Source organism: Eucalyptus grandis, chromosome 10 (genome assembly GCF_016545825.1).
Source record: "Eucalyptus grandis isolate ANBG69807.140 chromosome 10, ASM1654582v1, whole genome shotgun sequence".
NCBI lineage: Eukaryota > Viridiplantae > Streptophyta > Magnoliopsida > Myrtales > Myrtaceae > Eucalyptus > Eucalyptus grandis.
The window spans coordinates 34275294-34299405 of NC_052621.1; the positions used below are offsets into that span (position 1 = coordinate 34275294).

General features: G+C 41.4%; 4 protein-coding genes across 6 annotated transcripts; 2 read left to right on the forward strand and 2 right to left on the reverse strand.

Moving 5' to 3' along the window:
• Positions 1-154: 154 nt before the first annotated feature.
• LOC104422973 (protein DEEPER ROOTING 1) lies at positions 155-2273 on the reverse strand. The gene is made up of 4 exons (XM_010035421.3): positions 2268-2273; positions 2104-2179; positions 800-1359; positions 155-367 (listed from the first exon to the last, which is right to left on the reverse strand). The coding sequence occupies exons 1-4, from the start codon at positions 2271-2273 to the stop codon at positions 155-157; spliced, it is 855 nt and encodes a 284-aa protein (XP_010033723.2).
• Positions 2274-7013: 4740 nt separating this feature from the next.
• On the reverse strand, positions 7014-9810 carry LOC104422974 (probable nucleoside diphosphate kinase 5). Of its 3 annotated transcripts, none has more exons than XM_010035423.3 (6): positions 9676-9810; positions 9381-9472; positions 8668-8892; positions 8153-8260; positions 7882-7991; positions 7014-7517 (listed from the first exon to the last, which is right to left on the reverse strand). In XM_010035423.3, the coding sequence occupies exons 2-6, from the start codon at positions 9470-9472 to the stop codon at positions 7486-7488; spliced, it is 567 nt and encodes a 188-aa protein (XP_010033725.1). In that variant the 5' UTR covers positions 9676-9810; the 3' UTR covers positions 7014-7485. The 3 variants fall into 3 exon arrangements, with proteins under 3 accessions (XP_010033725.1, XP_010033724.1, XP_018718925.1); XM_010035422.3 differs by having other exon boundaries at positions 7014-7520; XM_018863380.2 differs by having other exon boundaries at positions 7014-7520; positions 9381-9463; positions 9676-9808.
• Positions 9811-14060: 4250 nt separating this feature from the next.
• LOC104422975 lies at positions 14061-15608 on the forward strand. The gene is made up of 2 exons (XM_010035424.3): positions 14061-14606; positions 14791-15608. Exon 2 carries the CDS (start codon positions 14833-14835, stop codon positions 15277-15279), a length of 447 nt encoding a protein of 148 aa, XP_010033726.1. The 5' UTR covers positions 14061-14606; positions 14791-14832; the 3' UTR covers positions 15280-15608.
• Positions 15609-18864: 3256 nt separating this feature from the next.
• Positions 18865-21712, forward strand: LOC104422976 (subtilisin-like protease SBT1.4). The gene has a single exon (XM_010035425.3). It carries the CDS (start codon positions 18958-18960, stop codon positions 21382-21384), a length of 2427 nt encoding a protein of 808 aa, XP_010033727.2. The 5' UTR covers positions 18865-18957; the 3' UTR covers positions 21385-21712.
• The last annotated feature ends 2400 nt before the right edge of the window (positions 21713-24112 follow it).

Below are 24112 nucleotides of genomic sequence, written 5' to 3' on the forward strand. Positions count from 1 at the left end.
AGAGATGCACAAGATTACTCGTTCAAAAGCGAATTGAAATATGTCATATTACCTTGTAGTGTATTTCTGTAGCGGATGGCAAGTAGATCAGATCTCAAGGACAATATCTGCAACAAAAGAGACGCATGATTTAATGCAAGCTCTTGTAATATTTTCAGTGAATTAGATAAGTTGCGAGAAGTTGGGATGATCCCAAAGTGAACTTACATTCAGAATCTGTCTTGTCCCATTTAGAGCCTTCATCTGCTTCCTCCTGCTTTTCTTTATCGGCTCTCGAGATCGGCTTGTCCTCTAAATACCTTTTCATGGACGATGCCCGAGAAGTATTTTGCGGGTACATTTTCTTGCGAAGCAATGTCCTCAGAAGCTGCAAGGAAGAAGCATGAAGATGGCAAAGTTAGTCAAAAAACATGAGGAAAGACATATATATATCTATATAGAAGCAGAAAAGTTTAGGCATTAGCTTGTTTTTATAGTCAATATGTTGCCCAATTTGCCTATTTTATGTGCTAAGTAGCTTAATTTCCGTAATCCTTTTTGTGTTCTATGAGATCGAACTTTTGGACCAGCTAGTTTATTTGTGCAGTCGTCCTGTCTCCACATCTGATGAATACAGAGATTTGAAGATCTTCATAGACGAAGATGAATTAAAGTAGATCGGCACTCCTCATATGCACTCCTTGACTCGTCAATCTTTCCATCATGATCATGGTTTAAATCAAATAATCTCACTAGAGATATGATCTAACTAGAGATATGATCTAACTAGAGATACGATCTTAGTGTGTTTTCTCTGTACCTTCTCCATTCTTGATTCGGGGAGCGGATCTCTCAGGCTAGGTGCCGGTGCAAATCCGCTTCTGCAAACGAACATCTTCTTAAGAAGGAACGAAATGGACTTTTTCCCGATTGCTTTCTTGCTATTATCTGCACAAATCTCCTTGCATTTACCAATGATAATACTTATAGTCCTCTCAATGTCCTCTTCCCTATCCCCTGGCTCGCTGCTCAAAGAACTACTAACCCGCCTGTCGACCTCCAAGCTTGATGGGCAGTTTAGGAACCTGTCCAGTGGCTGATCTGTGGTTTCTCTTTCAACTTTGGAGGAAGGTTTACGGGATAAGAGTTTAGTCAAAGCTTTCTGTAATTTCCCAACTTCTTCAGGCGTGAAGTCTGATAAATCGGGTGAGGAAGACGGATTTTCCTGAATATTGTCTTGGCTTTCTTGGTTATTTTCCTGAAGATTGTTTTGGCTTTCTTGGTTTTCTCCTAGATCATTGTTCCCAAAGGTTCCAATTGCCAGCAATCCCTGTGGCCAGTCGCTGAATTCTTCTCTAGGTTCTTGTTTCACATGATGATCTGCACAATAAAGAACCATACTAATTTAAAAAATTGATCCAAGTGTAGAAGTAAGCTCACCTATCAGAACTACTTGGATCTTCGTACGTATTTACTATACCACTGTCAAGAAAAAGGAAACAAACGATAAAGTAAACACTTCCTATGGACCCCAAAAAGAAAAAAGAAAGCACTTTCTGCTACGCAGTGTATGAACAAAAATCTTCAAGTTACCTCTTGCCCGCTCAGACTGTATTCTTCAAATCTATGAATTCAAATACGATTTTGTGTTTCAGTTTTCTGTTCACAAGAAAAAGGTTCTATTTCATTGCAACTAGTAATCATCACCAAGAAAAGTCCACTTCGGCAAATTTAAAAGGAACTTCTAGGCGACTTCAGATCATTTGGGAGGACAGCATGCTGCATTCAGATAGATCTTATTCATTGACCCCAACCTTTAGTATTAATTTTGAAGAACTAACACGATTGGTCCAAAAGTCAATTGTTTTAGAATTTGAGGCGAATAACCTCTCTATCTGTCCATGCGCAAACTCGCATAAAGCAAAAAGCAACAATTCTAGATAGCAGGCTCGATGGCAGACGAAAGAAGAGATTCAAATAGCCAGGAGATCTCTTCTGACACCTTTTAAAGCGAGACAATTAGTATATTCTTGGCCAATATGAAGCAAGACATGTCCAGGACAGAGTTGACCATGACACTAAGAAAGCGAAAGAGCTGACTTGATAGAGTCTATGAACACTTACGTCTATTGGAGGGAACTGGCTCTGGTTTCGCATTCCCTTTTGTTCCATTTAGCTTGTTCTGCACCCAACTGAATAGCTGCAACCGAAAATGTCTAGTTAGAACTCGGATAGGACTTGAACACATGAACGAAGCCAAGTGCAGCATGACCTTGAACAATGTTTACCTTCATTTTCAGTGAAACAAGAAGGCAAAGCTCAAAGCACAAAGCTCAAAGCTCTTCACTCTCCTTGTATGAGTAAGAAGCTGTACTATTGGCTTTGAGAAGAACCCAAAAGGGTGGCAGAAAGAACTCAGTGGGAGATTGCTTGACAGACTGAGACCCCGGTGTTGAAGAATGCAGATCTTAAAGGCCAATGAGAACTGAGCTTTGGGAGTGCAAATTCAAGATTTTGAGCCTTGGTGAATTTCATGGCCAACCTGAGCCAAGCTCCCCACTTGGTTCAAGTTCCTAAAAGCAGCTTTGCTTTGCCCCACTCAACATGCAAATCTTTCACGAAGCATTGAACCCACCTGAGCGAGCGAGGGAGCCTATCTTATACAAAATACAACTAATATACACGCATCCCATCAGCACAAAAACATTCCCTCTGATATTTTACTCTTATCATCTGTCAATGCGTGCGTGTACAAGTATTCTAAACACATGGGGGTCTAAATAAGCTTTTTCTGGAACGAACCCTGAAGAAGGGCCACAAAGAGTGGCGCCCATGTCAGCCGTTGGATCTGGGGGGTTGGCAGAGATCCAGAGACAACCCATTAAGTGGAGAGAAAGAAAGGTGATATCAATCTCTATACACAAACCTTTTATAATCTAACGATAAGGGGAGTGACACGAGGGGATGCCCTAAATATTGGTCTGGTCCTGAGGGACAACAGCGTCTCCCTCCTTTTTTTCAGGTGAATTCTCTTATTAATTCCGACTGTTTTTAAAAAAGAAAAGGAAGGGGAGTGTACTTGGACTCCTCTTTCTTGGTTAGCAGAAAGAAATCTCCCGAAAGAACACTTGAGATGGCAAGTAGGAAGTAAAGGGTTGGTTGATTGGAAAAAGGATCTGGAACTTACTTCGTGAAAAGTGCGAGGTATTGGAATCCCTACTCGTGCGTTCGCTCGAGGGCCATGCTTCGAGAAAATAATTCCTCGGTCAATCTACGACCCCACGCAAGATGCGAACTTAGTCTGCCATGCGAAAGAGAAAAAGGATATGATGATAGAGTGCAAGAGCTTTTCCAAAACGTTGATTTTTTCCACGAACTATAGTGACACTTTTCGGGGGTGATTTGCCCTCCAAAGAAATTGTGTAATCTTCCCCCTAATTTTTCTTTGCGGTTGGATTGGTTGATAGTTATGTTAAGCATATTTCAGAGCCAAGATTTCTCAGTTTTCTTTTTTCAAATATAAAGTCTAATCGTCTAATCACATAGACCAACCAGATTGTCTAATCTTTCAGGAAAATTTTTTGTTAACTGAGACTTATTATATCCTGGAGATGCTTTTTACTTGACCACTTGCTGTGTTCTAATTTAAAAAGAAAAAAGAAAACAGAAAGAAGGTTCGACAACTTGCTTATCGATATTGGATAGGAAGATGCATAAACAGAAATTATGATCAACTTGCTTGTACTTGGGACTTGGTTAAAGGCTCGAATGCACCAAATAAATCCTTGGTCTTCACCTAAAACGGATCTGGACCCTTTTTTGGGATCGATTTTTCAATGCACTTCTGCAGTTTCGAAGGTCCAGAAAAGCTATAATACGGTATTGGGTAAATCTTCAAAAGGAGAATCAAGTGAAAATGAACATGGCCATGAGGCAACCATGTTACCCCACCTATGGTATTGGTTGCAATGGGGTTGGCAATGACCGTTTCCAAAACCATAGTGGAGTTTTATGTGATCTCAAAAGTTCTTTAACGAGTTGCGAGTAAGATAAGAACGTTTACGTTATCAAAAAGATATTTTGACAACGACACGAAATGAACTTCTGAATTTAATAGTTAAATGGAAATGTACACATTCTTTGCATAAATAATAAAAAAAATCAGATATAAATGTATATTTTGATAACAAATTGATCATAATTATGTTTGAAACCGCACCTTTCGATTTATAAAGTTAAGAACAATAATAACGATACTTATTCACAAATAAATTTCACTTTCATTTCTTATTATTGATTCTATGGTTATTAGTATTAGAAAATTCACTAAAAATTCAGAATGACATGAACACTCGCAAATATCAAATTCCCATCAAATCCTTGATGCAAGAGCTCAAAAAGACGATCCTGCGCATGCCCCCTTTTCCCTTGTTTGCCTTTCAAGGCACCCCAAAATGCTCTACGCGATCCCCTTCGAGATACATAGCGCACATCAGGAAAGGTGGCTACGTGTCACGCCGCCATCAGTCCTGCCCCATCGTGTCGGCCCGACACGTGTACCAAAGGGATCGCAGTTGACTTTGTACTCCCCTCCATTGAGTAAAAATACATGTTTCTTTATTCCCATTCCCATTCCCCACCATTAAAATACCACCTCCCCACGAAATAATCATACATTAATAAAAGATACGATTAAAACTCATATGATGTCTGCCCTTCAAGGTTTTCAGGGCTCTATAACCTGATTGGATCGAACTAATAATAAACAGGATCTCAAAAAAGCACACCAGGGTGATTAAACTTTGACCCGAACACAGTTCCCTTGTAGATTTCTCGGTCTCAATTTCAGAATCGACACGCCAAACGATGGGTTTAAAAACCCATGATTTTTTATTTCAATTTCCTAATCACAAGATTAGTTTAATTTAAATCCGAAAGAGGGGTCATTGGTGGACATAAGTACTCCATCGGGCCGCGTACAAAACTTTTCACCTTTCCTCCTGCATCTGCATAAATGCCGCCCCTTCCCGTGGCGGTTTGCCGTGGATTTATGTGGTTCTGATGGACTCACGTCGCTCCCTAACCCAAAATCGAGCAAATTAAGAAACATCCTTCAAGGCCAGGAGCATAGCTGTTCGATGTTCCTTGGTCAGAAATAAAACATCGCTCGAAACTTTGTGACTAGCGGCTAATCACAGTGCATTTGTTGATTAAACCTCAAAAAAATATCTAAGGTGGGTATCGTCACTCGACTCGTCACCCTGAAGCCTAGAAATTCTACAGATCATGAAAAAAAGGGTTTACCTCGAGATGCATGTAGAAAAATGCGATGGGCAAAGACCGAAAGAGAATTCTGAAGAATCACTCCGACCAAGGTAAAAAAAAAAAAAAAAACGAGAAAGATGGGAAAAGAAGGGATTCTCAAAAGGTTGATAGGCAGTCCATGTGGGGTGTTCACATCGACTATACGTCTAGGATTTGGAGAATCCAAGCTATTAATCGCAACCATGAGCTAGGCTTACCATATCTGGAATGTTACACATCTTACCAAAAATAAACTAAGACCTTGGGTGATGTGGACGCCTATCCTCCAGGAAAGTGGTGGGCCTAGAAATTTGACTAAGCTCGACTTTCATTGGATCATCCCATTAATTAAGGCACCAAGTATCCCCGAGCAAATCCTCCGCATAGTACAAAACTAGCCCTGGAGTCAAGCTACAATCTCATCAAAGTAAGACACAAGGCCATGTACCCCAGTATCCAAATGCAATGAGTGCACGCACGTTTCTAATTTCTCTTCTTTTTTTCTTTTTTTAAGCAGGAGTCCATGCCCATCTTCATCACTAAAGATGTGCATCAGACAGGAGGCAACTGCTGTCAAGAGGTGGTAGGAAGAAAGGGCACTGCTCACAATAGCTGCCTTCAACACAGAGCAAAATAAGATGAAATCCCAGAAAGCAGAGGAAACTTGTTCGAGCTCACATTTGTAGCACACATCTCAGCAGTACTCGGCTCCACCATATAGAATCAGGGTATCCTCAGCTATTCCATTGCAGAGATTGATACGAGGAACCAATCCCTACATATGACTTAGAGACACTAGAAGATGTGATGAGGCCAAACAAAGCAGTCAATGAGTTGATTTGTCTTGTTCCAAGTCTTAACATCGATCGAACCAACTCTGCTCTACCTATGTTATTAAAGAGAAAAAATTCTAAGTAATTCGTCCGCTCACTTCGTCCTCACTGTTTAATCTTCTTCAGGCTAGAAAGTTCACAGCTGGATAATAGAGTTAACCAGGACAGTAGCAGTACACGTTTAAAGATTCTTTATAGCAAAAAAGAAAATCTCTAGAAAGTGCCCTAACAACACCACATGCACAATATATGCATACACTATGTATGAATGACATATGATATTCAAAGTGCACTTAAGTGTCAGCCTTATCTATCACAACCTCCATCGTAAAGCACTTAGATCTTGAAGACAGAGCCAGGAGGTACTAATAAAAATCCTCTGTCAAATGGCTGGAAGGAAACGTGAGCTCTTGACACTTGACCAGAAGGAGCTGCCAGCTATCCCATTTTAGCATTCCATATTGAAAGCCCACTACCAACTTAAAGTCATAATTGCTCCACTTACAAATTGGGTCTCTAATTCTTCATCATCTTTGTGTAACAAAGTCCTTTCCGTTTTGTTTTCTCATTCTCTTATCCATTCTCTTTTACCCTTGTGTACATCCTTTCCATGAATAAAATTCTACTTATCACAGAAACATATCATATTTACTAATCCTAAGTTAAAGGCATTATTTCAATTTTATTTGATTACTTTCTTAATTTAAACTTTAGTTGTCCGAATACAATGTTTTCTACAAAACAGCTAATCCTAGAAGAACTATCTTGTCCAGAGACCTTGGGCAGCCAGCAATCGAAGGCCCTTTGCCTAGAGTGCAGGTTTCCCAATAAGAGAGAACAAAAATCTGAAGCTGAATCTTTTACATGCAATGACTAGCGAAAAAGTAACAAACCACATCAAGAGAGTAGCATATCGCCGTTTAGGAAGAGTGCTACATTATGCAAACTATCCATGAAAATCCTATCAGATAAATATTGAATGACTAAACAATTGGATTACGTATATCAGGTGAAACCCAGAACCACTTTTTGGTGCGTTTAATGATCACACATATGAATCCTGCAACTCCATGAGTGCAAACCTGATTAAGCAGGTCCCCCTATTGTTTGTCCAATTATACACTTCAGGCTCAACATTTGCAGCAACACGCGCAATGTATTTTGAGCTGACAACTAAGCATACAGGGCTTACCTCAGCAGGTATCACCATGTCAATGTGGCTGCATAAAAGCAATACATTCAGCCAAACAGAATCAAAATTTTATGGAAATAATCCTCTATGCCAGTCTCAAGTAGATGAGGAATCTGTGTCGTATGGTTATAACTGAAGAGGTTAAAGAGGCTCAAAGGGATCCTCTGCATTTTCCAGCTACAGTTCGTCGTGTTCAATAGCTTGCACCCCTGCTAATAGAATATATGTAAAAAAGTCATGCTTCTGTTGATTTTCTTCTTTACTCTTACAATGTTTATCCAATTAAAGATGCATCAATACCTTAGGACAAGAAAGGGCATCATTTGCTGTGCTAGTCCATCTTCCACTATGGCATTTCATTTCTAGTAGGACTATGAGCCTATCCAACATTCTAATTCCATTTCTCTAATACATTCAAGTTTAAAAATTTTCTATTTGACAAATCTTCCATTTCCCAATTTTGGCAAAATTCAGTGGATGTATAATGGCCACTACCTTGTCAATTCCATATTTCTCCTTACAGTGAATCTAAGTGAAAGCAAATGCCTTCTGAAAAGGGCAATAGAAGCTCACCTGAAGGCATGGAGTCAAAGAAAAATGATATCTCTCTTTGGGCCGATTGGGGCGAATCAGAACCATGAACACAATTTTTCTCAGCATCAGTCCCACACATTGCTCTAATGCTGTAGGCAAAGAAGAAACAATCGTTTCGCAGCTTAACAGACAGCTAACTATTTGAGAATGGTTAGGAAACTAGCTTATGAATCCAAAATTTTATTTTAAAAGAAATTAGCAACATGAGCCACCATAAAAAACCAATTAGATGCAAGCTATCTTTAATTACCTTTGAGGATGAGTAATTTTAGCTTTGCTTGCATCTGTTGGCCCAATCAAAGTACGCCAGCTTGAAACAGCATCATCCTTTTCCAAAACCATAACCAACACTGGACCACTATCAGAAGCACACTGTTAGGTGCACATATGCAAGAGGATCAAGGAGGAGAATGCAGATAGATGAAGAGTCAACAATTAATTGATCCTTTATGTGAGAAAGACGAAAACCAGAATGAAATTAAGTGCACAAGCTGGGTCAACTTCCACTAAAAAAAAATATCCAAGCCTACAAGAAATTATCTGTGAACTTGTACAGGCATGTTTTTCTATTTTCACAAGCTAAAAAACCTTAGAATACCAAGAGGGAGAAAAAAACAAATTGAGAAAGCAGCTTCTGGACTAGCAGAAACTGAACACAATGTACCATTCAAGACGATCATAATCAGAAGACCAAGGTCACAATTTCAGTATGCATGATAATCCCAAAATACCAGCACCGCACTATTAGGACAAGAGGTAATATACCTCGTCATGTATTGGACGAGGCTGTGAAAGAAGCTCCTTGCAGAGTGCTCAGCATAAAAGCTTGCTGCGCTTTCTTGATCTAACTGAACGATCTTTTCCTTTAAGATTCTGAAGCCGGACTCCAAAATAATCTTCTTTACGGCATCTGTGTGGTTGCCAAACAATCCGTCTGGCTTTATGATAGCCAATGTTCTTTCACTCTTGGCTTCCCCACCGCCAGAAGACCTGTACGCCTTCAAGCAGTTATGCGTCATCACAACCCACAAAACACCAGTATTGCCCACAATTTAAGATACAAAGAGAAATGATTTTCCGTTGTGAAATTCTCATAATTCTTCTTTCCTCCCGACCGTCATATTTCAAAAACCCAAATCCTAATTTGTAGCCCATTTCTGATGACGTGGGAAGTCAGGAAAGATGCATTGTCCCGAAATGTGCTATTGCTTCATCTTTCCATTGCACTTTTTTTCCGACATTATTACATACAACGTACATCATTAACCTTGATAGAATGCATTCGAGGCAACGATTGTCGGACAGCGCACATAACAGAGTGGCAGACAGCAAAAGAAAAACTCGCTCAGCAAGTGGTTGCAGAGAGAACCAATGTAACGAAACCGCACATCCAACAATTTCATTTCCCATTTCCAAGTTACTGCAAAAGGCGATCCTGACAACAGCCAACCGGAAAACGAAACCCTAGCTGCAATTACCTGGCAACAGACAACACGAAGAAGAAGAAGAAGAAGCGGAAGGGCATCGATCTCGCGAGGAACGGAGTCGGGCGGACCGTCATCTGGAGCATCTAACAACAACCGAAAAAACAGCATCATCCGTGACGGAACGCCTTGAATTCCAGCCAAAAAAAAAAAGAAAAAAAGCGATTGAAAATTCGGGCGAAACAAATCGACAAGCGGCGCCAACAGACCACCAGCGATTCGCCGTCGACAAACCGAATCGTCTCGGAAAACCTAACGGAACCGTCGGAGACGAGCGGCTCCGACCTACCTGCTCGATTGCAGAAAGGGGTTGGATTGGATGCTGGGAAGTTCCGATTTTCTGGGGGAGTCGAGAGAATTCCTCCTCGGTGATTTGGGGAGGGAGGGAGGGAGGGAAAGCGCGCCGGGGAATCAAATCGGAGCGCTGCAGAAGAAAAGGCGGGAGAGCGAAGGGCGAAATGGCCGAATCCCGAGTGCTTTTATTATTTCCTCGGTGTAAACGAAAAACGAGTATTTTTATTAGGAAAAATTCCAAAAATTAGCCCGAAATGACTTCATCTTCTTAAATAATAACCTAAAGCGAAATTTATTTTAAATAAGAATCCGAAATACTATCATTCTCTCGAATAAAAACCCAAAATAGATCTTATTTCAAGTAAAGATTTAAAGTGTCGTCATTTTTAAATAATAATATAAAATGAATCATATTTCAAATAAGAGCGTGAAGTAATTATAATCATTTTCAATCAATGGCTTCACTCTCTAACGGTTATGGGTATTCTTGTCATTCATCCTTTTTTTAATTTTTTTCCTTTTTCTGGTTTTTCTTCCTTCTTTGTCGGTGGCCAAGCTGGCCGATCATCAACAATTCCCGAAGAGGATTGGGCAAGGTCCCCCTCACCCGATCCGGCAAGGGCTACCTTCACCCTAAAGGAGGTTGACCTCACTTCTACGGAGACCCTTAGAATTTGATTCTTATCTAAGGGGAAAATCTTACCACGTAGGGATCACATAATTGAAAGTCTTGGAGAATTAAGTTATTAACGTGCAAAATTATATACATTTCTTGGTCTCCGACGGGCATAGACCCAACCCCCCGAGCCAAAAAAATGAAAAAAGATAAAAACTTTCAACGGGGCTCCCCTTCTCCCTCCCTCCTCCTCCTCCTCTCAAGTCTCCGCCGTGGGCCTGTCGAGTTAAATGACCCGAGTTCAGCCAAATTTCAATTAGGAGAGTCGTGTGACCCAAGCGACGACGACTGCCTCTCTCATTATAGCCCCACTCGGGTGCAATAAAAGCTCAACGATCTCGCCGCCGACCCCAAGGAGCGACGTGAAAATCAAGTTGAGGTCAGATCTTGCATGTCTCATGCGTCACATCGGAATCTCCTCCTCACCACGGCATCGACGGGGCCGCGCCAACCTCGCAAACGCTTCGGCCGGCGCTGGCTCCATCGTTGCAGTGGCCCAAGGTGGTGAAGCGTCTTCTTGGGGACTGAAAGTTGCAGGTGAGATAAATTTTTGAGTTTTAATTTTCAAATATTTTCATAGAGAAGGCCCTCATCCCTTTTTATGCATCCATTCTCTACACATTTTATGTTATTTTCCTCCAAAAAGATTCCGGACAAAGCATTAAGTTTTTGCCAAGTTTTTTAATAGGTGAACCAAGCATCAACTTAAAGAGTATGCATGCCGTTCGAGGACTTTCATTTTGGTCAAGTCATCGACTGATTAGGTGGGGAAGTTACGTCGTCGAGGGAGAATCTGTAAACCTTATCGCCGGACATCAAGCATGGTCAATATTTTGACGCAGAGCACTAAATTGGTTGTGGAAAAATTGTCAAAAAAATCATAATCTTATCATACGGCAACAAAAAATTTGTCTTGAACATTTCAGTTTGGTTAACTTTTTTTTTTTTTGTCATAACAATTTGGTTAATTCAATCATTAACATTTTGATGATTTTTCAATATTCCCTATCTAACCAATTTTGATCATAAATCACTAATGTGGCAGTCCAATAAACTTGGTCATTCTCGTGGCACAATTGGCGATGGCGTTAACAATTTTTATATTGTGTTTTCCGATTTTTTTTTCCTTTTCTTTGTTTATTTTCTTTTTTTTTCCTTCTGTTTTCCTTCTTCTTCTGTCGATCGCTAGCCTTTGGCAGGGTCATCGTCGCCAAATCTTGGCAAGGCCGCTGCAACCCTCTCCTATGGCCAACAACCTTTGTCAAGGCCCCTGAGGAAGAAGGAAAAAGGAGGAAAATAACATAACATTTCATTAAAAGAAATAAAATTGCAAAGATCATCCACATCAACATTAACTATGTCATGTAAGATGGTTAACATCAAATTAGCAATTCTCAGCCAAAAATGACCAAATATACTACATTAAAAGGTCGTTAAAATATTTATGACTGAATTAATTGCCATATGATATATTTAGGATTTTAGACAATTATCTCAATTAACCACAAGACTGGATAATTGATGCTTGCCTTAGAATTATTGATCAAATAAGTAATTCTAATACATAAAAGTGTTGAAATGATAGACCTCGTATATGGTCTTTTACATATATTATAATTGGATTTGTATTTTTTAGTGGGTGTGCATTTTTCATACAAATGCATAATGATTGTCCGATATACTTAAAAGATATTAATATTATTTACCGAACTATGGTTTGCCTATACTATTCCATTCGATCTTTTCAAGGTTTTAAAGCTACGACCGAATAAGATAAGAGCAGTTGTGAAGGGTGCATATTTTCATTTGTACAGTAATTTATGTCAAATTTAGTTTCATTAATCATCAAAGATGAATAAAATAATTTGGTCTTTTTAAATTTCCTAATTTAAAACCGATGAGATGTACTCGTTCTTTTTATTGGACATCAAAACCCCATGCCATCTAACTAGCTTGCCACTTAACAAGTGCACATATGCTAGTCATCTATGAGGTTACGTGCTTCGGATAAAAGGATAGTCACTGACTCTCCAATTAATATTTACTGTAAAAATAATAACTTTAAACAATGATAAAAACAATTCGACACCAATTATACATGTGGTGAGTTATATCCGTTAGTAGATACTTAGAATATGGAATTGCAATCGTCCTTGCAACTAGATCGTTTGCGACTTGGGTGTTTCGTTATGGCTAGTTCCAGCTGTTTCCAATTCAATGCATCTACCTTAAAGAACCACGATACGAAGATGTGGTGGAAACTTTCAATATCAATCCCATCGCCAATGAATTGAATCACTGTGACAATTTGAAGATGTGGTGGAAACTTTCATATCAATCCCATCACCAATTGCGAAAATAATCAGTGTAATCATTCCAATTTTCATAATCACGCCATCGTCCAGAAAATATGTGAAAAGCAATGTTAATTCAAAATCACGCCCCCAAAATTCAATAATTATTTTCTAATAACACGTGAGGATCGTGCATTTTTCTATTGATTATGAAAACTCTGTAACGAAACCAAAACAATAAACAGCATTAATTTATAGAAAATGATTTGTAATTGCTCACTGTATGTGAAACTTCATTTAATGTGAATCGATAATTGACTATTAGCTAACTGATGGGGTCATCTTTTGTGCTCCGCCACTCTCTTTGGGCTTTGATATTTTTCTCATTTATGAGAGTTCTTAGATTTCTTGCGTGGAAGAAAGAACTCAAACTAGTGGATCTCACAAAGGTTCTTCAAAAGATTTAAACGAAAATGATTTATCTTTATTTTTATTTTTGTGGCGGAGAGTAATCTAAGAGTTATGGTTCATTTATTTCATGGAAAATGAACAAATTAGCCAAGTTTGGTCAAAGTCGAAGGGATATTTATGAAAATTTTTATAAACATAAAGAATACCGATGAGATTTAACAAATTGAAAAGGTACATAAATTAGCTATGTAGTGGCTAAATCGATTAAATGTCAAGGACATTGTTACTGAGTGCATTTTTCTGGGAATGTTCAGCATTATTATTATTTTTTTACAATATACAGAATAAAAAAAAAAATTAGTTCATGAAGAATTGCAATTTCCCTTTTTGGGGTTAGCGATTAGGCTTCATGAGTTTGCACCACAAAATCATTATGCAAGCACAAGCAAAGTTGCGTTTATTTTTCCGGCACGTTTCGTTTTCTTGTGGGGAAGCTTCAAGAGAAAAAGTCAAGAATTTGATGAGAAAGTGGGGCAAGTCAACAGTTCCAAAGTACTATTGTGATAATATTCATAGACATGTGTATGCCTCTGAATTGGCTTTTGCGAATATTCAGGTATTCCCATAGGCTGACCTGCTATATATCACGTAGAAAAATAGTATATTATCTTCTATGAACTACAATCTCAATTTATTTACAAATTCCATCTCTTTCACAGAAAATAAACGATTTAAAAATAATCGCTTGCACTATAAAAATCAATGAACAAAAAATATATTCATCATCTTAAAAATATTTAAATATAAATCATCATTAAGTATGAGAATACTTTTCATCGGTTAACTATTTTAAGTAAATAATGAAAAATTATTGCTTAAAAAAATATTTTTGGAACGCGAAACAAACGGAAGTGTTAAACTTATCTCCTTCTCCATGATCAAAACTCCAATTCGCCGTCTCAATGTCAGCAGAATCGATTATGTAGTCAAAGACGTTAGAGCAGGTCAGCTAGGATTAACCTGAGCTGGCAGCACAGCGGATGCAATGTCAGGACCGACGTGGATCCTGTTGTTTACTCAAACCTGTCTACTTTTCCTAATCCCAATCATTCAGCTTTCTTTAATGGCCATCCCCCCCTCTTTCCCTGAAACCCGCAAGATCTTCTCCCCACGCTAGTCCAAGACCTTCTTCCAGTATATAAAGGCCCCATGTGCAGAAATTTTCATGACCCACAAAAGAACAAGAGAAAACCAATCTCTCTCTTTCTCTCTCTCTCTTCTCTAGTTAATTAGCAAGATTTGCGAAGATTGCCCAACACCATCAAAGAGGGAGTTGAGGATTTTCGGGTGATCGGGATGAGAACGTGACTATTACAGAGCAAGAATTCGTGACAAGGAGGAGCGAGATGGGAGTAAATGAAATGGTTTTGATTTCGATGTTTGAGTTTTTTATTGCCGAAGAAGCGATTGTTCGGGATCTGGAGTGGGAGAAGGAGAGGTAGGAGGCAGTGATCCGGTGTCCCTGTTTTCGATCTGTTTCTGCAGGTAATTCTCATCACGGGCTCTGTTCGATTACTGGGTTGTTTTGCTGATCGTGTCATCCTGTTCGTATGCTGAGTTTTGAAGGATGCCTTGTGAAAAACTTTTGAGTGTTTCCTTAGTAATTCGAAAACCTTTTCTATTTTTGGCTTCCCCATATTATGTTTTGAACAAGCTATCGCATTTACAGGCGATCGCGTTCCCTCGTTTGAGCACAGGAGTTGATCCGGCAATGGCCACGTCCGTGTTTCACGACCCCGTGATCATACTGGCCCTGGGAACGCAGTCGTCCATGGTCGTTCCCAATATGGACCCAGAGTCCTCGATTGCTGTATGCGACTGCTGCGGCCTTACCGAGGAGTGCACGCCAGCCTACATAGAGCGTGTCCGGGAGCGCCACCATGGAAAATGGATATGCGGGCTGTGCGCCGAGGCCGTGAAGGATGAAATCCTCAGAAACAAGGAGAGCCAGAGCGCCGCGGGCACTGAAGAGGCAATGGCCAAGCTCAGGAGTTTTTGCAAGAGGTCTAGTGATTCGACAGGGCCGCCTCCAAATCCGACCGTGCTTCTGATATCTGCGGTGAGGCAGATCCTGAAGAGGGGTTTGGACTCGAGATCGGCTCCTGGAAGCCCTTCTAGGAACTTGACGGAAATCCCCGCTGTTCGCGCACTGGTCTGATCGTAGAGTTGTTTTCAAAGGCTGATTAATACGGTGGGGTGGACAGGAGTGAATTACAGACTTTAAAAATAGGTGCAAATTGCAATTGGGTATGGTTCATATAATATGTGACAGGTATAGCAACAAAAGGGAAACGGAGATTAAAAAAAAAGATTTTTCACTGTGGTGGTTTGGTTGATATCAGTATATGTACTCAGAGGCAGAGAATTGTTAGAAATCTAAAAGAAAAAAAAGAGGGGAGTATACGAAAGGGTGAGAATGTATATAAATAAATGAAATTCCAGAACGCGACCATGATTATCTTAGAACATGTTTCATTTGTTTGGTTTGAGGGCTTGATCATGATTCACTTGGGATGGCTGTCCATGCCATGAAACAGCTGATACTGAAATGAAGAAAAAATGGGACTTTTTTTATTTCTTGGAAATGCAGTTTATGATAAACACAATTGAGGTCAAGTGGAAAAGAAGATCGACAAGGTCTCCTCTATATCACTGTTTTTTCCTGGAAAATGCTTGTAATTAAAGTTTTCAAATCTGTTTTCCCATTTTGGTCAGAACCAGTAAATACAAGGCACTTTAGCTCTTTCGATTCGAGACCAAAAACACGGAAGTATCAGTTCTTGCTGATCTTTAGAAGGGAAAAAGAAGTATTTCAGTCATTTTCAAGAGGATGCATTGAAAAAACTATTCAAGAAAATTGTTCAATTAGCTTTCTTGGTCTTGCTCCTCCTTCCGAGCAAAACCATGAGGTTTAATTCTGGACGACTCCTAGTCCACTCTGATATAATAGCACAAGGAATTGAAATGTAATATTACATATTTAGGTGAAGATATGAGCTCCAGCAAGGCTGACAGAGATCCTAATATTACAAAACGAGGCGTCGTTTTCCCTTTGAAATGGTCCTTTTTGCCTGCCGATAAATTTAAAGAATATGGAGACCGGGCAAAATTTCCTGGCCTCATCTCCCCACTTTCCAGGAAAAGATCAGCTCACCTACCACGAGAGACACAAATGACTCTGCACTTTCTTAGACAACGAAGCAGGTCATGGTCAAGTCATCAATTCTAACCGACCACCAAAAAAAAAAAAGTCATCAATTCTAGACCTGGACTAACTATAATAAAAGACAAACCTTTTTTTCCTTCTTTTGTGTTGCATGTTTCTTGACTTTGATGGGAACTGCTAAATTCTGTCCGGGGGATCCTTCTCGGATGGTAATGCCACAAGTGCCAACGATAGTCATTTTATTCTAGAAACTAATTTTTGACAAGTTTTTATTTCTTAATGAGTTTCTGAGAAAAATTATGCATTTGATAACCACGCAATATTTCTATTATAATATTTGAAATTCGTTTAATAATGACACAAAATTTATTCCTCTCAAGCGGCAATATGAGGTAATTGCCGATGGATGGGGGGCAACCGACAATGGACGGTAGATGTCAGGCGACTTGAGTTTGGCGGCCGGCGTTTGATGACCGATGTCCAATGATCAGTGTCTAGGGGGCGGGCAGCCATCCTTTGATGTTCGGAAAATCGACGGCAGGCATCCAACAATCATCAATTGAAGGTGGTTGCAGATGGACGACAAGCAATCAGCGGCAAGTGCCCAATGTTAAGCAACTGAAGTCTGGCGACTAGTGGTGGGTGACCATCATTTGACATCTAGTGAACGCGCCGCCAGCATTTGCTGATCAACAATCAATGGTCAATGCTCGTCCGACATCCGGCAGACATCAGCCAATTGGAGTTCAACATCTGACGTTCAGCAACCAATGTCCGACGATTGACGTCCGGCGACCATCGGTGGGTATCTAGCAACCTGCAGTGGGAGGCAATTGCAAACGGATGGTGGGTGATTAGCGATGGGCCGCCGACATTAGGCAATTGAAGTTCGGTGAATAGTGGCCAGCGTTCGACAATTGACGGCCAACAATCAATGGCCAGTGGCCATTGTCCAATGACTAGCAGTTAGCGTTTGGCGATCGACAGCAAGCAATCGGTGGCGACGATAAGCAACCATTGGCAGACAATGATGGATGAACAACCAACTAATAGTTAGAGTGAGATGATAAGAGTTTTTATTTTTCACTTTTGTTTCAAAAATAAATAAATGAAAGTAGAAAATTTTTACTTCTCATTTATATTCCAAACATATTTATTTAGCAAAAAAATGTTATGGAATTAGAAAAATGAAATTACATTACTAAAAAAAAAAATCCTAACCTATTCCTAGAAATAGAAAAATAAAAAACAGATAAATATAATGGTTATCATACGCATCCTAAGTATATATACCAAAAAGATTATGATCTAAGTATAGGAAAATTAAGTTTCATTTCATGGAAAATGAACTTGTAAGGGAAAACATCTTCCATCAACGCAAAAAAGTTTTCTAAAATAGGGGAAATTAGTTTCCGCTTTTTATAAAGAGGAAAGACATTTTTTTTTTATCTTCTTTTACCTCACTTTCTTTCGCTAAACACATTTTCATTTTTTTCTTTTCATTTTTGTTATTTTTTAAATCGAGTTGTTTATTATTCTTATTCCTTTTCTTTTTCTTCTTCCTCGGCCAGCCATTGGGCACACTCACCTCGCCTACTCTAGCGAGCTCAAGCCCTGCCAAATTTGATGAGGCCTGAGCAAACTGAGGCCTTGCCAAATTTGGCAAGCTAGGTGGGGCTCGAGTCTCCCCTAAAATTGCTAGAGGTTGAGGGAGACTTGAGCCCCTCCTAGATTGCAGTCTCACTGAATTAGGTGAGGCTCGAGCTATCTTGTGGTTAGCAATCGATTAAGGAAAAAGAAGAAAAGAAACAAAAGGAAAATAATAAAAAATCACTAAATGGAGCACACAAAGGAAACAATTTTCCTTACCAAACGGCGGAAAAATATTTTCAACTTCATTTTGAGATTTCAATCGAGCACCGGAAAATACTGTAAATTTCTTGAAAAAGATTACTTCTTAACAAATATTTTTTAAGAACGTCATATTATTCAGGAAACAAATAAAATCTTAGTCTCGAAGAGATTTCTAAGTATTGTCTATAAAAAAAACAAGCCCATTTGCACTCCATTATAGAAGAGAGAAGATTAATTTTGTCATGCGATTTCTAGGATTTGGAACGATGAGATATCCAATCAAGCGGCCCCATGGTTAAGCTTGATTTTAGGAGCCCATCACGAACCAACTTCAAAGGGAAATGCAAGATATTTCCAAGCAAATTGGGCTTTATTTTATTCTGTCCGGGCACGCAAATAATTTCGCCAAGGTCGCTTGTCCTCTCGTCCATGAAGGCGATGACGTTTACCGTTCTGCACACCGATCCTATCTTCTGCCACGATAATAAAAGCAAAGAGAAATCATCAAGGAACAGCTCAACGACGAGGTGTCAGTAACCGATTGGCCAATGGCCAAGAAAGGACTGGCCCCACTACCCATCCGTGGGTCCCACGCGAGCCCCATTCCATTTCATTGGCCCTGTCGGATCCAATGCCATTCAGACAGCAAGTGCTGATGCACATGAATCCCCATGATTCACATGAAACGCCAAAACAAGATAATTAGGAAGAAAGAAAAAGGAGGAAACTGCAAGAGATGAACATAGTTGCAGAACCTGGTTCCATCCATGCTGATGTGGACCTGGTTTCCTTCAAAAGGCAAAAAAGATTCCCATCATGTCCAATTGCCACTCATTTACCCTCCAAGAAAGATTCAGAATTTCAGACACAGACCCATTGCTCCTCCTCCAATTCCTGAGGAATAGCCAATCCTCATCCATGGCCAATCTCCCTCCCTCCTCCTCCTCCCTCCTCCTCATCCTCATCCTCCTGCTCTCCATCTCTCCATCTCTCTCAACCCCACAAGAGCAATCCCACCATCAGACCTTCATCATCCATGCCTCCTCCTCCCACAAGCCCTCCCTCTTCTCCTCCCACCACCAATGGTACTCCTCCCTCCTCCACTCCCTGCCCCCCTCACACCCTCCTTCCCACATCCTCTACACTTACCGAGCCGCCGCCGCCGGCTTCTCCGCCCGCCTCACCGCCCCGCAGGCCGAGGCCCTCCGCCGCGCCCCCGGGGTCCTCTCCGTCGTCCCGGACCGCATCCGCCGCCTCCACACCACCCGGTCCCCTCGCTTCCTCGGTCTCACCGAGAGCTTTGGCCTCTGGCCGAATTCCGATTATGCCGACGACATCATAATTGGGGTTCTCGACACCGGGATCTGGCCCGAGCGGCGGAGCTTCTCCGATTCCGGCCTCGGCCCGGTCCCCGGCGCGTGGAGGGGCACGTGTGAGGTGGGGCGGGACTTCCCCGCCTCGGCCTGCAACCGGAAGATCATCGGCGCGAGGGCCTTTTACAAAGGGTACGAGGCCTATTTGGAGAGGCCGATCGACGAGACCAAAGAGTCGAAATCGCCGAGGGACACGGAGGGTCACGGCACGCATACCTCGTCGACGGCCGGGGGATCCGTGGTTTCGAACGCGAGCTTCTACGAGTATGCGGTGGGCGAAGCTAGAGGTATGGCCACGAAAGCAAGAATTGCTGCTTATAAGATATGTTGGAGCTTAGGTTGTTTCGATTCGGATATATTAGCAGCCATGGATCAGGCTGTTTCGGATGGTGTGCACATAATTTCTTTATCCGTGGGCGCGAACGGGTATGCGCCGCAGTACGATCACGACTCGATCGCGATCGGCGCATTCGGGGCCGTGAAACATGGGGTTCTTGTGTCTTGCTCTGCTGGGAATTCTGGTCCCGGCCCTTTCACGGCTGTGAACATTGCTCCTTGGATTTTGACAGTGGGTGCCTCCACAATTGACAGGGAGTTTCCTGCTGATGTGGTTCTTGGTGATGGGAGGATCTTCAAGGGCGTGTCCCTTTACTCCGGCGAGCCGCTTGGCGATGCTAAACTTCCTTTGGTCTATGCCGGCGACTGCGGAAGTCGGTATTGCTATGATGACAGCCTCGATTCCACCAAAGTTGCAGGAAAGATTGTCGTTTGTGATAGAGGAGGAAATGCGAGAGTTGCCAAGGGAAGTGCGGTGAAGCTTGCGGGTGGCGTGGGAATGATTCTTGCCAACACTGAAGAGAGTGGTGAAGAATTGATTGCCGATTCGCACCTCATACCAGCCACTATGGTGGGCGAGACTGCGGGAGATAAGATCCGAGAATATGCCAGTTCGGACCAATTCCCAACAGCAGCTATCAAATTCATTGGCACGGTGATCGGTCCCTCGCCGCCTGCTCCAAAAGTCGCTGCTTTCTCTAGCCGTGGCCCGAACCATCTCACTGCCGAGATCCTTAAACCAGATGTTATAGCTCCAGGCGTTAATATTTTGGCAGCTTGGACTGGTTTCAATGGCCCGACGGATCTTGACATCGACCCGAGAAGGGTCGAGTTCAACATCATCTCTGGCACCTCGATGTCGTGCCCTCATGCTAGTGGATTAGCTGCTCTGCTTCGAAAGGCTTATCCCGACTGGTCTCCGGCGGCGATAAAATCTGCACTGATGACAACTGCTTATAACTTAGATAATGGGGGGAGGAACATCAAGGATCTTGCTAGTGGCGATGAATCCAGCCCTTTCGTTCACGGAGCAGGACATGTGGATCCGAACAGGGCACTTAATCCTGGGTTGGTTTACGACATTGATGTCGACGACTATGTGGGGTTTCTCTGTGCCATTGGTTATGAACCACGAAGAATTGCAGTCTTCCTTAGAGAGCCTATGAGTTCTACCGTATGCGCGAATAGAATGGCTTCTCCTGGAGAATTGAACTATCCATCCTTCTCGGTCGTTCTAACATCCAATGGCGATGTCGTGAAGTATAGGAGGGTGGTCAAGAATGTCGGGAGTTCTGCTGATGCAGTTTATGAGGTTAAGGTGGATGCTCCTGAAAATGTCGAAGTCAGTGTTTCACCGAGCAAGCTTGAATTTTCTGCAGAAAACCAGATACTTTCCTATGAGATTACATTCTCAAGCATCGCATTGGGATCGTCCACTCCAAAATTTGGATCGATCGAGTGGACGGATGGGACTCACCGGGTGAGGAGCCCGATTGCAGTCAAGTGGCATCAGGAGCTGGTGGAATCTATCTAATTTGCAAAGTCACCGCTGTGCACTACAAACTCAAAAATGGACGGAGCGCGCCATTCATGGAACGGTGGCAGAAATTCCTCGGCAATTCTCGAATAGTTATGTTGTGTTTGACGACTGAAATCATGATAGCTCTAGGCTTGGATTCGGAGTTCCCTAGTTAGTTTCTGGTGTGTTTGTTTACATTAGACTGGTTTGAAATGACATGCCGGAGCAGAAAACATCACTTTGTGTGCTGAAATCAAGGCTCTGTAATGTTTGCTTTTCATCGCTTTTTAAGATGAATCTCTAGCTTCCATGGAGTTTGCGCTTTTGATCTTTAGAATGGCTGTACTTATTCCTCGATTTCTTGATCGGCATTCCATTTTTGATGCACATTACTCGTTTGCAGAGACCAAGAGATCTGCTTAGGGACGATTTATGCGAAAGTCGAACACAACATTGATTGTGTGTCAAGTCGCAAAATCATGCAGTTGGAGAGCCGGGATCACAGATGGTAGACCTGTCCAAATCCAGGAGGAACTTCGACGCTTCAGTGAGAACAAAAATCGAAGAGGGTATGTTAGCATCTAGAGGAAAAATTAGGCAGGAGGAAATATGCAATACCAAGAAGCATACTAGACCCAGAATCTTCTGTTCCTGGATTCTCTTTTCGGACATAGGTTACTATTGGTCTCCTTCGGACTAGGAAAACACTTCTACTGATCTTCTAAACCTCGTGCAAATAGCCCGTTGTTAGCCTGGATGATGCTCTTGCATTGAAACCGCAGCTGTCGATGAGACAAAGTGATTGCACCCGAATCCGAATCGACTCCACAAGCAAAAGATGAAACTGAAGAACACATCTTGTGTCCAGAATTACAATCCCGGACCCGATGTTGCCTTGGCTTTTCAGGAATCACTTTGAAAGGATCGACTCACAGCTCTCTTTCCATCCACTCCTTAATACTTTCACAAAAATTATGGCGTTGCTTGGATTAAGGATAAATATTTTATGTCATTAAGATAAATGGAAATATTTTTTCACCTAATTTTTATTTCCAAAAGATACGGGCAATTATTTTTACGAAATATTTTTCAATTAATTAATTTTCTTTGAAGTACACGCATCGCAAAAGATATTTGTTTTGTCACCTAGGGTTACCGCTTAGATCTTGTAGATATGCTTTGCATCTAGCTCACTATTTGTCCGATTCACTTTCCAAACCAAGTTTCGATGGTTATAAAAAATGGATTTTTTATCATAGAAAGTTGGCCAATAACTCACATAGAGCAATCAAATAGGCATGCGGCCCTACTGATAAAGGGATGGGGGTGAGGCCCGAGAGTACGAGGCCCAAGGTTAGATCTCCGTGAGCACCGCACATTCATGTATATAGAAGAGAAGAGTGAGACAAAAAAGAAAAATTCACATGAAAGTTAGTCGATTACTAAAATAAACATCAGTAATTTCATATAGTTATTAAATTTAATGACCTTGAAATTCTGCCCATACAGATGAAATTCTACTGTGAAACTATTTTGCCTCAAGTGCTTAATAGATCTTTAGTGATCCTTGGTCACATTAAAAGACAAAAGAAAGAGCAATGCAGGATAGAAATAAGGATGAAATGTTTAAGCAGGATAGATGTGACACTACTTCCAATTACAGCTGAAGATACAGAATTGTAGTCACTGTTAAAGGTGTATTTTAGGAAGACTCCAGTAAGGAAAGCAGTAACTTCGCGAGAGTCGGGGTCACATCGTGCTTTACAGTGAGCAGACGACGCGGGAAACAAAATGCAGAAGAGTATAGGAATTCATCGAGAGACATTCAGTCCTAGAGCTTGGATGTTCGTTACAATTCAGTGTTTCAATGATTCATCAGAAAGATTTCCATCCGGAGGTAAGAAAACTCATGCTGGAGAAATAGTTCCATCGCATACTTGCTACATCCGATCAATCGGCTCAAGGCTATAAACCGTCAAAACTCCACGATCCAACGTCTGCACACAACGCTGTAAATCGGGTTCGAGTTTAGCCATCTCCTCCCAACCTTTGTAAAACATTAAGGGAAAAACAACTGAAGCTGCTGAAGCATTTGACTCTGTTTCCAGGTCCTCACGGCTCATGGACGGCGACGCTTTAGAGTGTCCAAGGCACATAACGTGCAGACCTCGCCTGTCCACCTAATGAATATAATCCAATTTGTCTCAAAGACCAAAACCCCATCGAGAATCTCTCCCTCGAAATACTTCTGCAGATAAAACACTAGAGGGTACCCTCAAATGTCAAAACCACCCATTTTAAGGGCCATTTATCGCTCGCTCACGTCAGTCTCCAAGGCAGGACCACCCTTAAGCATTCAAGGGAGAGACGCAACTCTCTAAATCTTTTTATTAAAATGCAAATGGTCAGCCCGGACATGCCAAACCTACGAGGATCCAGCTGGTCACGCTCGGCATTAAATATGTGTCAGGAAAAGAACAGACAAAGCGCAGAGGTCACTTCACCGCCATTGTTGCTCAAATCTTAAATTTTTCGGGTAAAGTACTCCACTTAATCACATCCCCGTCCTACTCTCGCCTCCCTCCATCTTTGCTCACCTCACTACAGCAAAAGGGGCACGCTTTCTTGAGCAGAGTTTGGTGTTTTCTCTGCAAGGGATGATGACTCTTGTGCTGGATCAGCACAAATGTAATCTTAGCCAGACCGCATTTCTTTGATCTGTCTGTCCTGTCGTGACAAGAGA

Excerpts from the sequence above, each read along its gene's own strand:
- LOC104422974 (XM_010035422.3), bottom strand. The coding sequence starts at position 9,472 with ATGCTCCAGATGACGGTCCGCCCGACTCCGTTCCTCGCGAGATCGATG. Across the intron at positions 8,893-9,380 it reads TTCGTGTTGTCTGTTGCCAG|GTCTTCTGGCGGTGGGGAAG; the intron begins GTAATTGCAGCT and ends GAAGGCGTACAG. Across the intron at positions 7,992-8,152 it reads AAAATTACTCATCCTCAAAG|CATTAGAGCAATGTGTGGGA; the intron begins GTAATTAAAGAT and ends CTTTGCCTACAG.
- LOC104422975 (XM_010035424.3), top strand. The coding sequence starts at position 14,833 with ATGGCCACGTCCGTGTTTCACGACCCCGTGATCATACTGGCCCTGGGA.
- LOC104422973 (XM_010035421.3), bottom strand. Across the intron at positions 1,360-2,103 it reads GCCAGTTCCCTCCAATAGAC|ATCATCATGTGAAACAAGAA; the intron begins GTAAGTGTTCAT and ends TTTATTGTGCAG. Across the intron at positions 368-799 it reads CCGAATCAAGAATGGAGAAG|CTTCTGAGGACATTGCTTCG; the intron begins GTACAGAGAAAA and ends TCTTCCTTGCAG.
- LOC104422976 (XM_010035425.3), top strand. The coding sequence starts at position 18,958 with ATGTCCAATTGCCACTCATTTACCCTCCAAGAAAGATTCAGAATTTCA.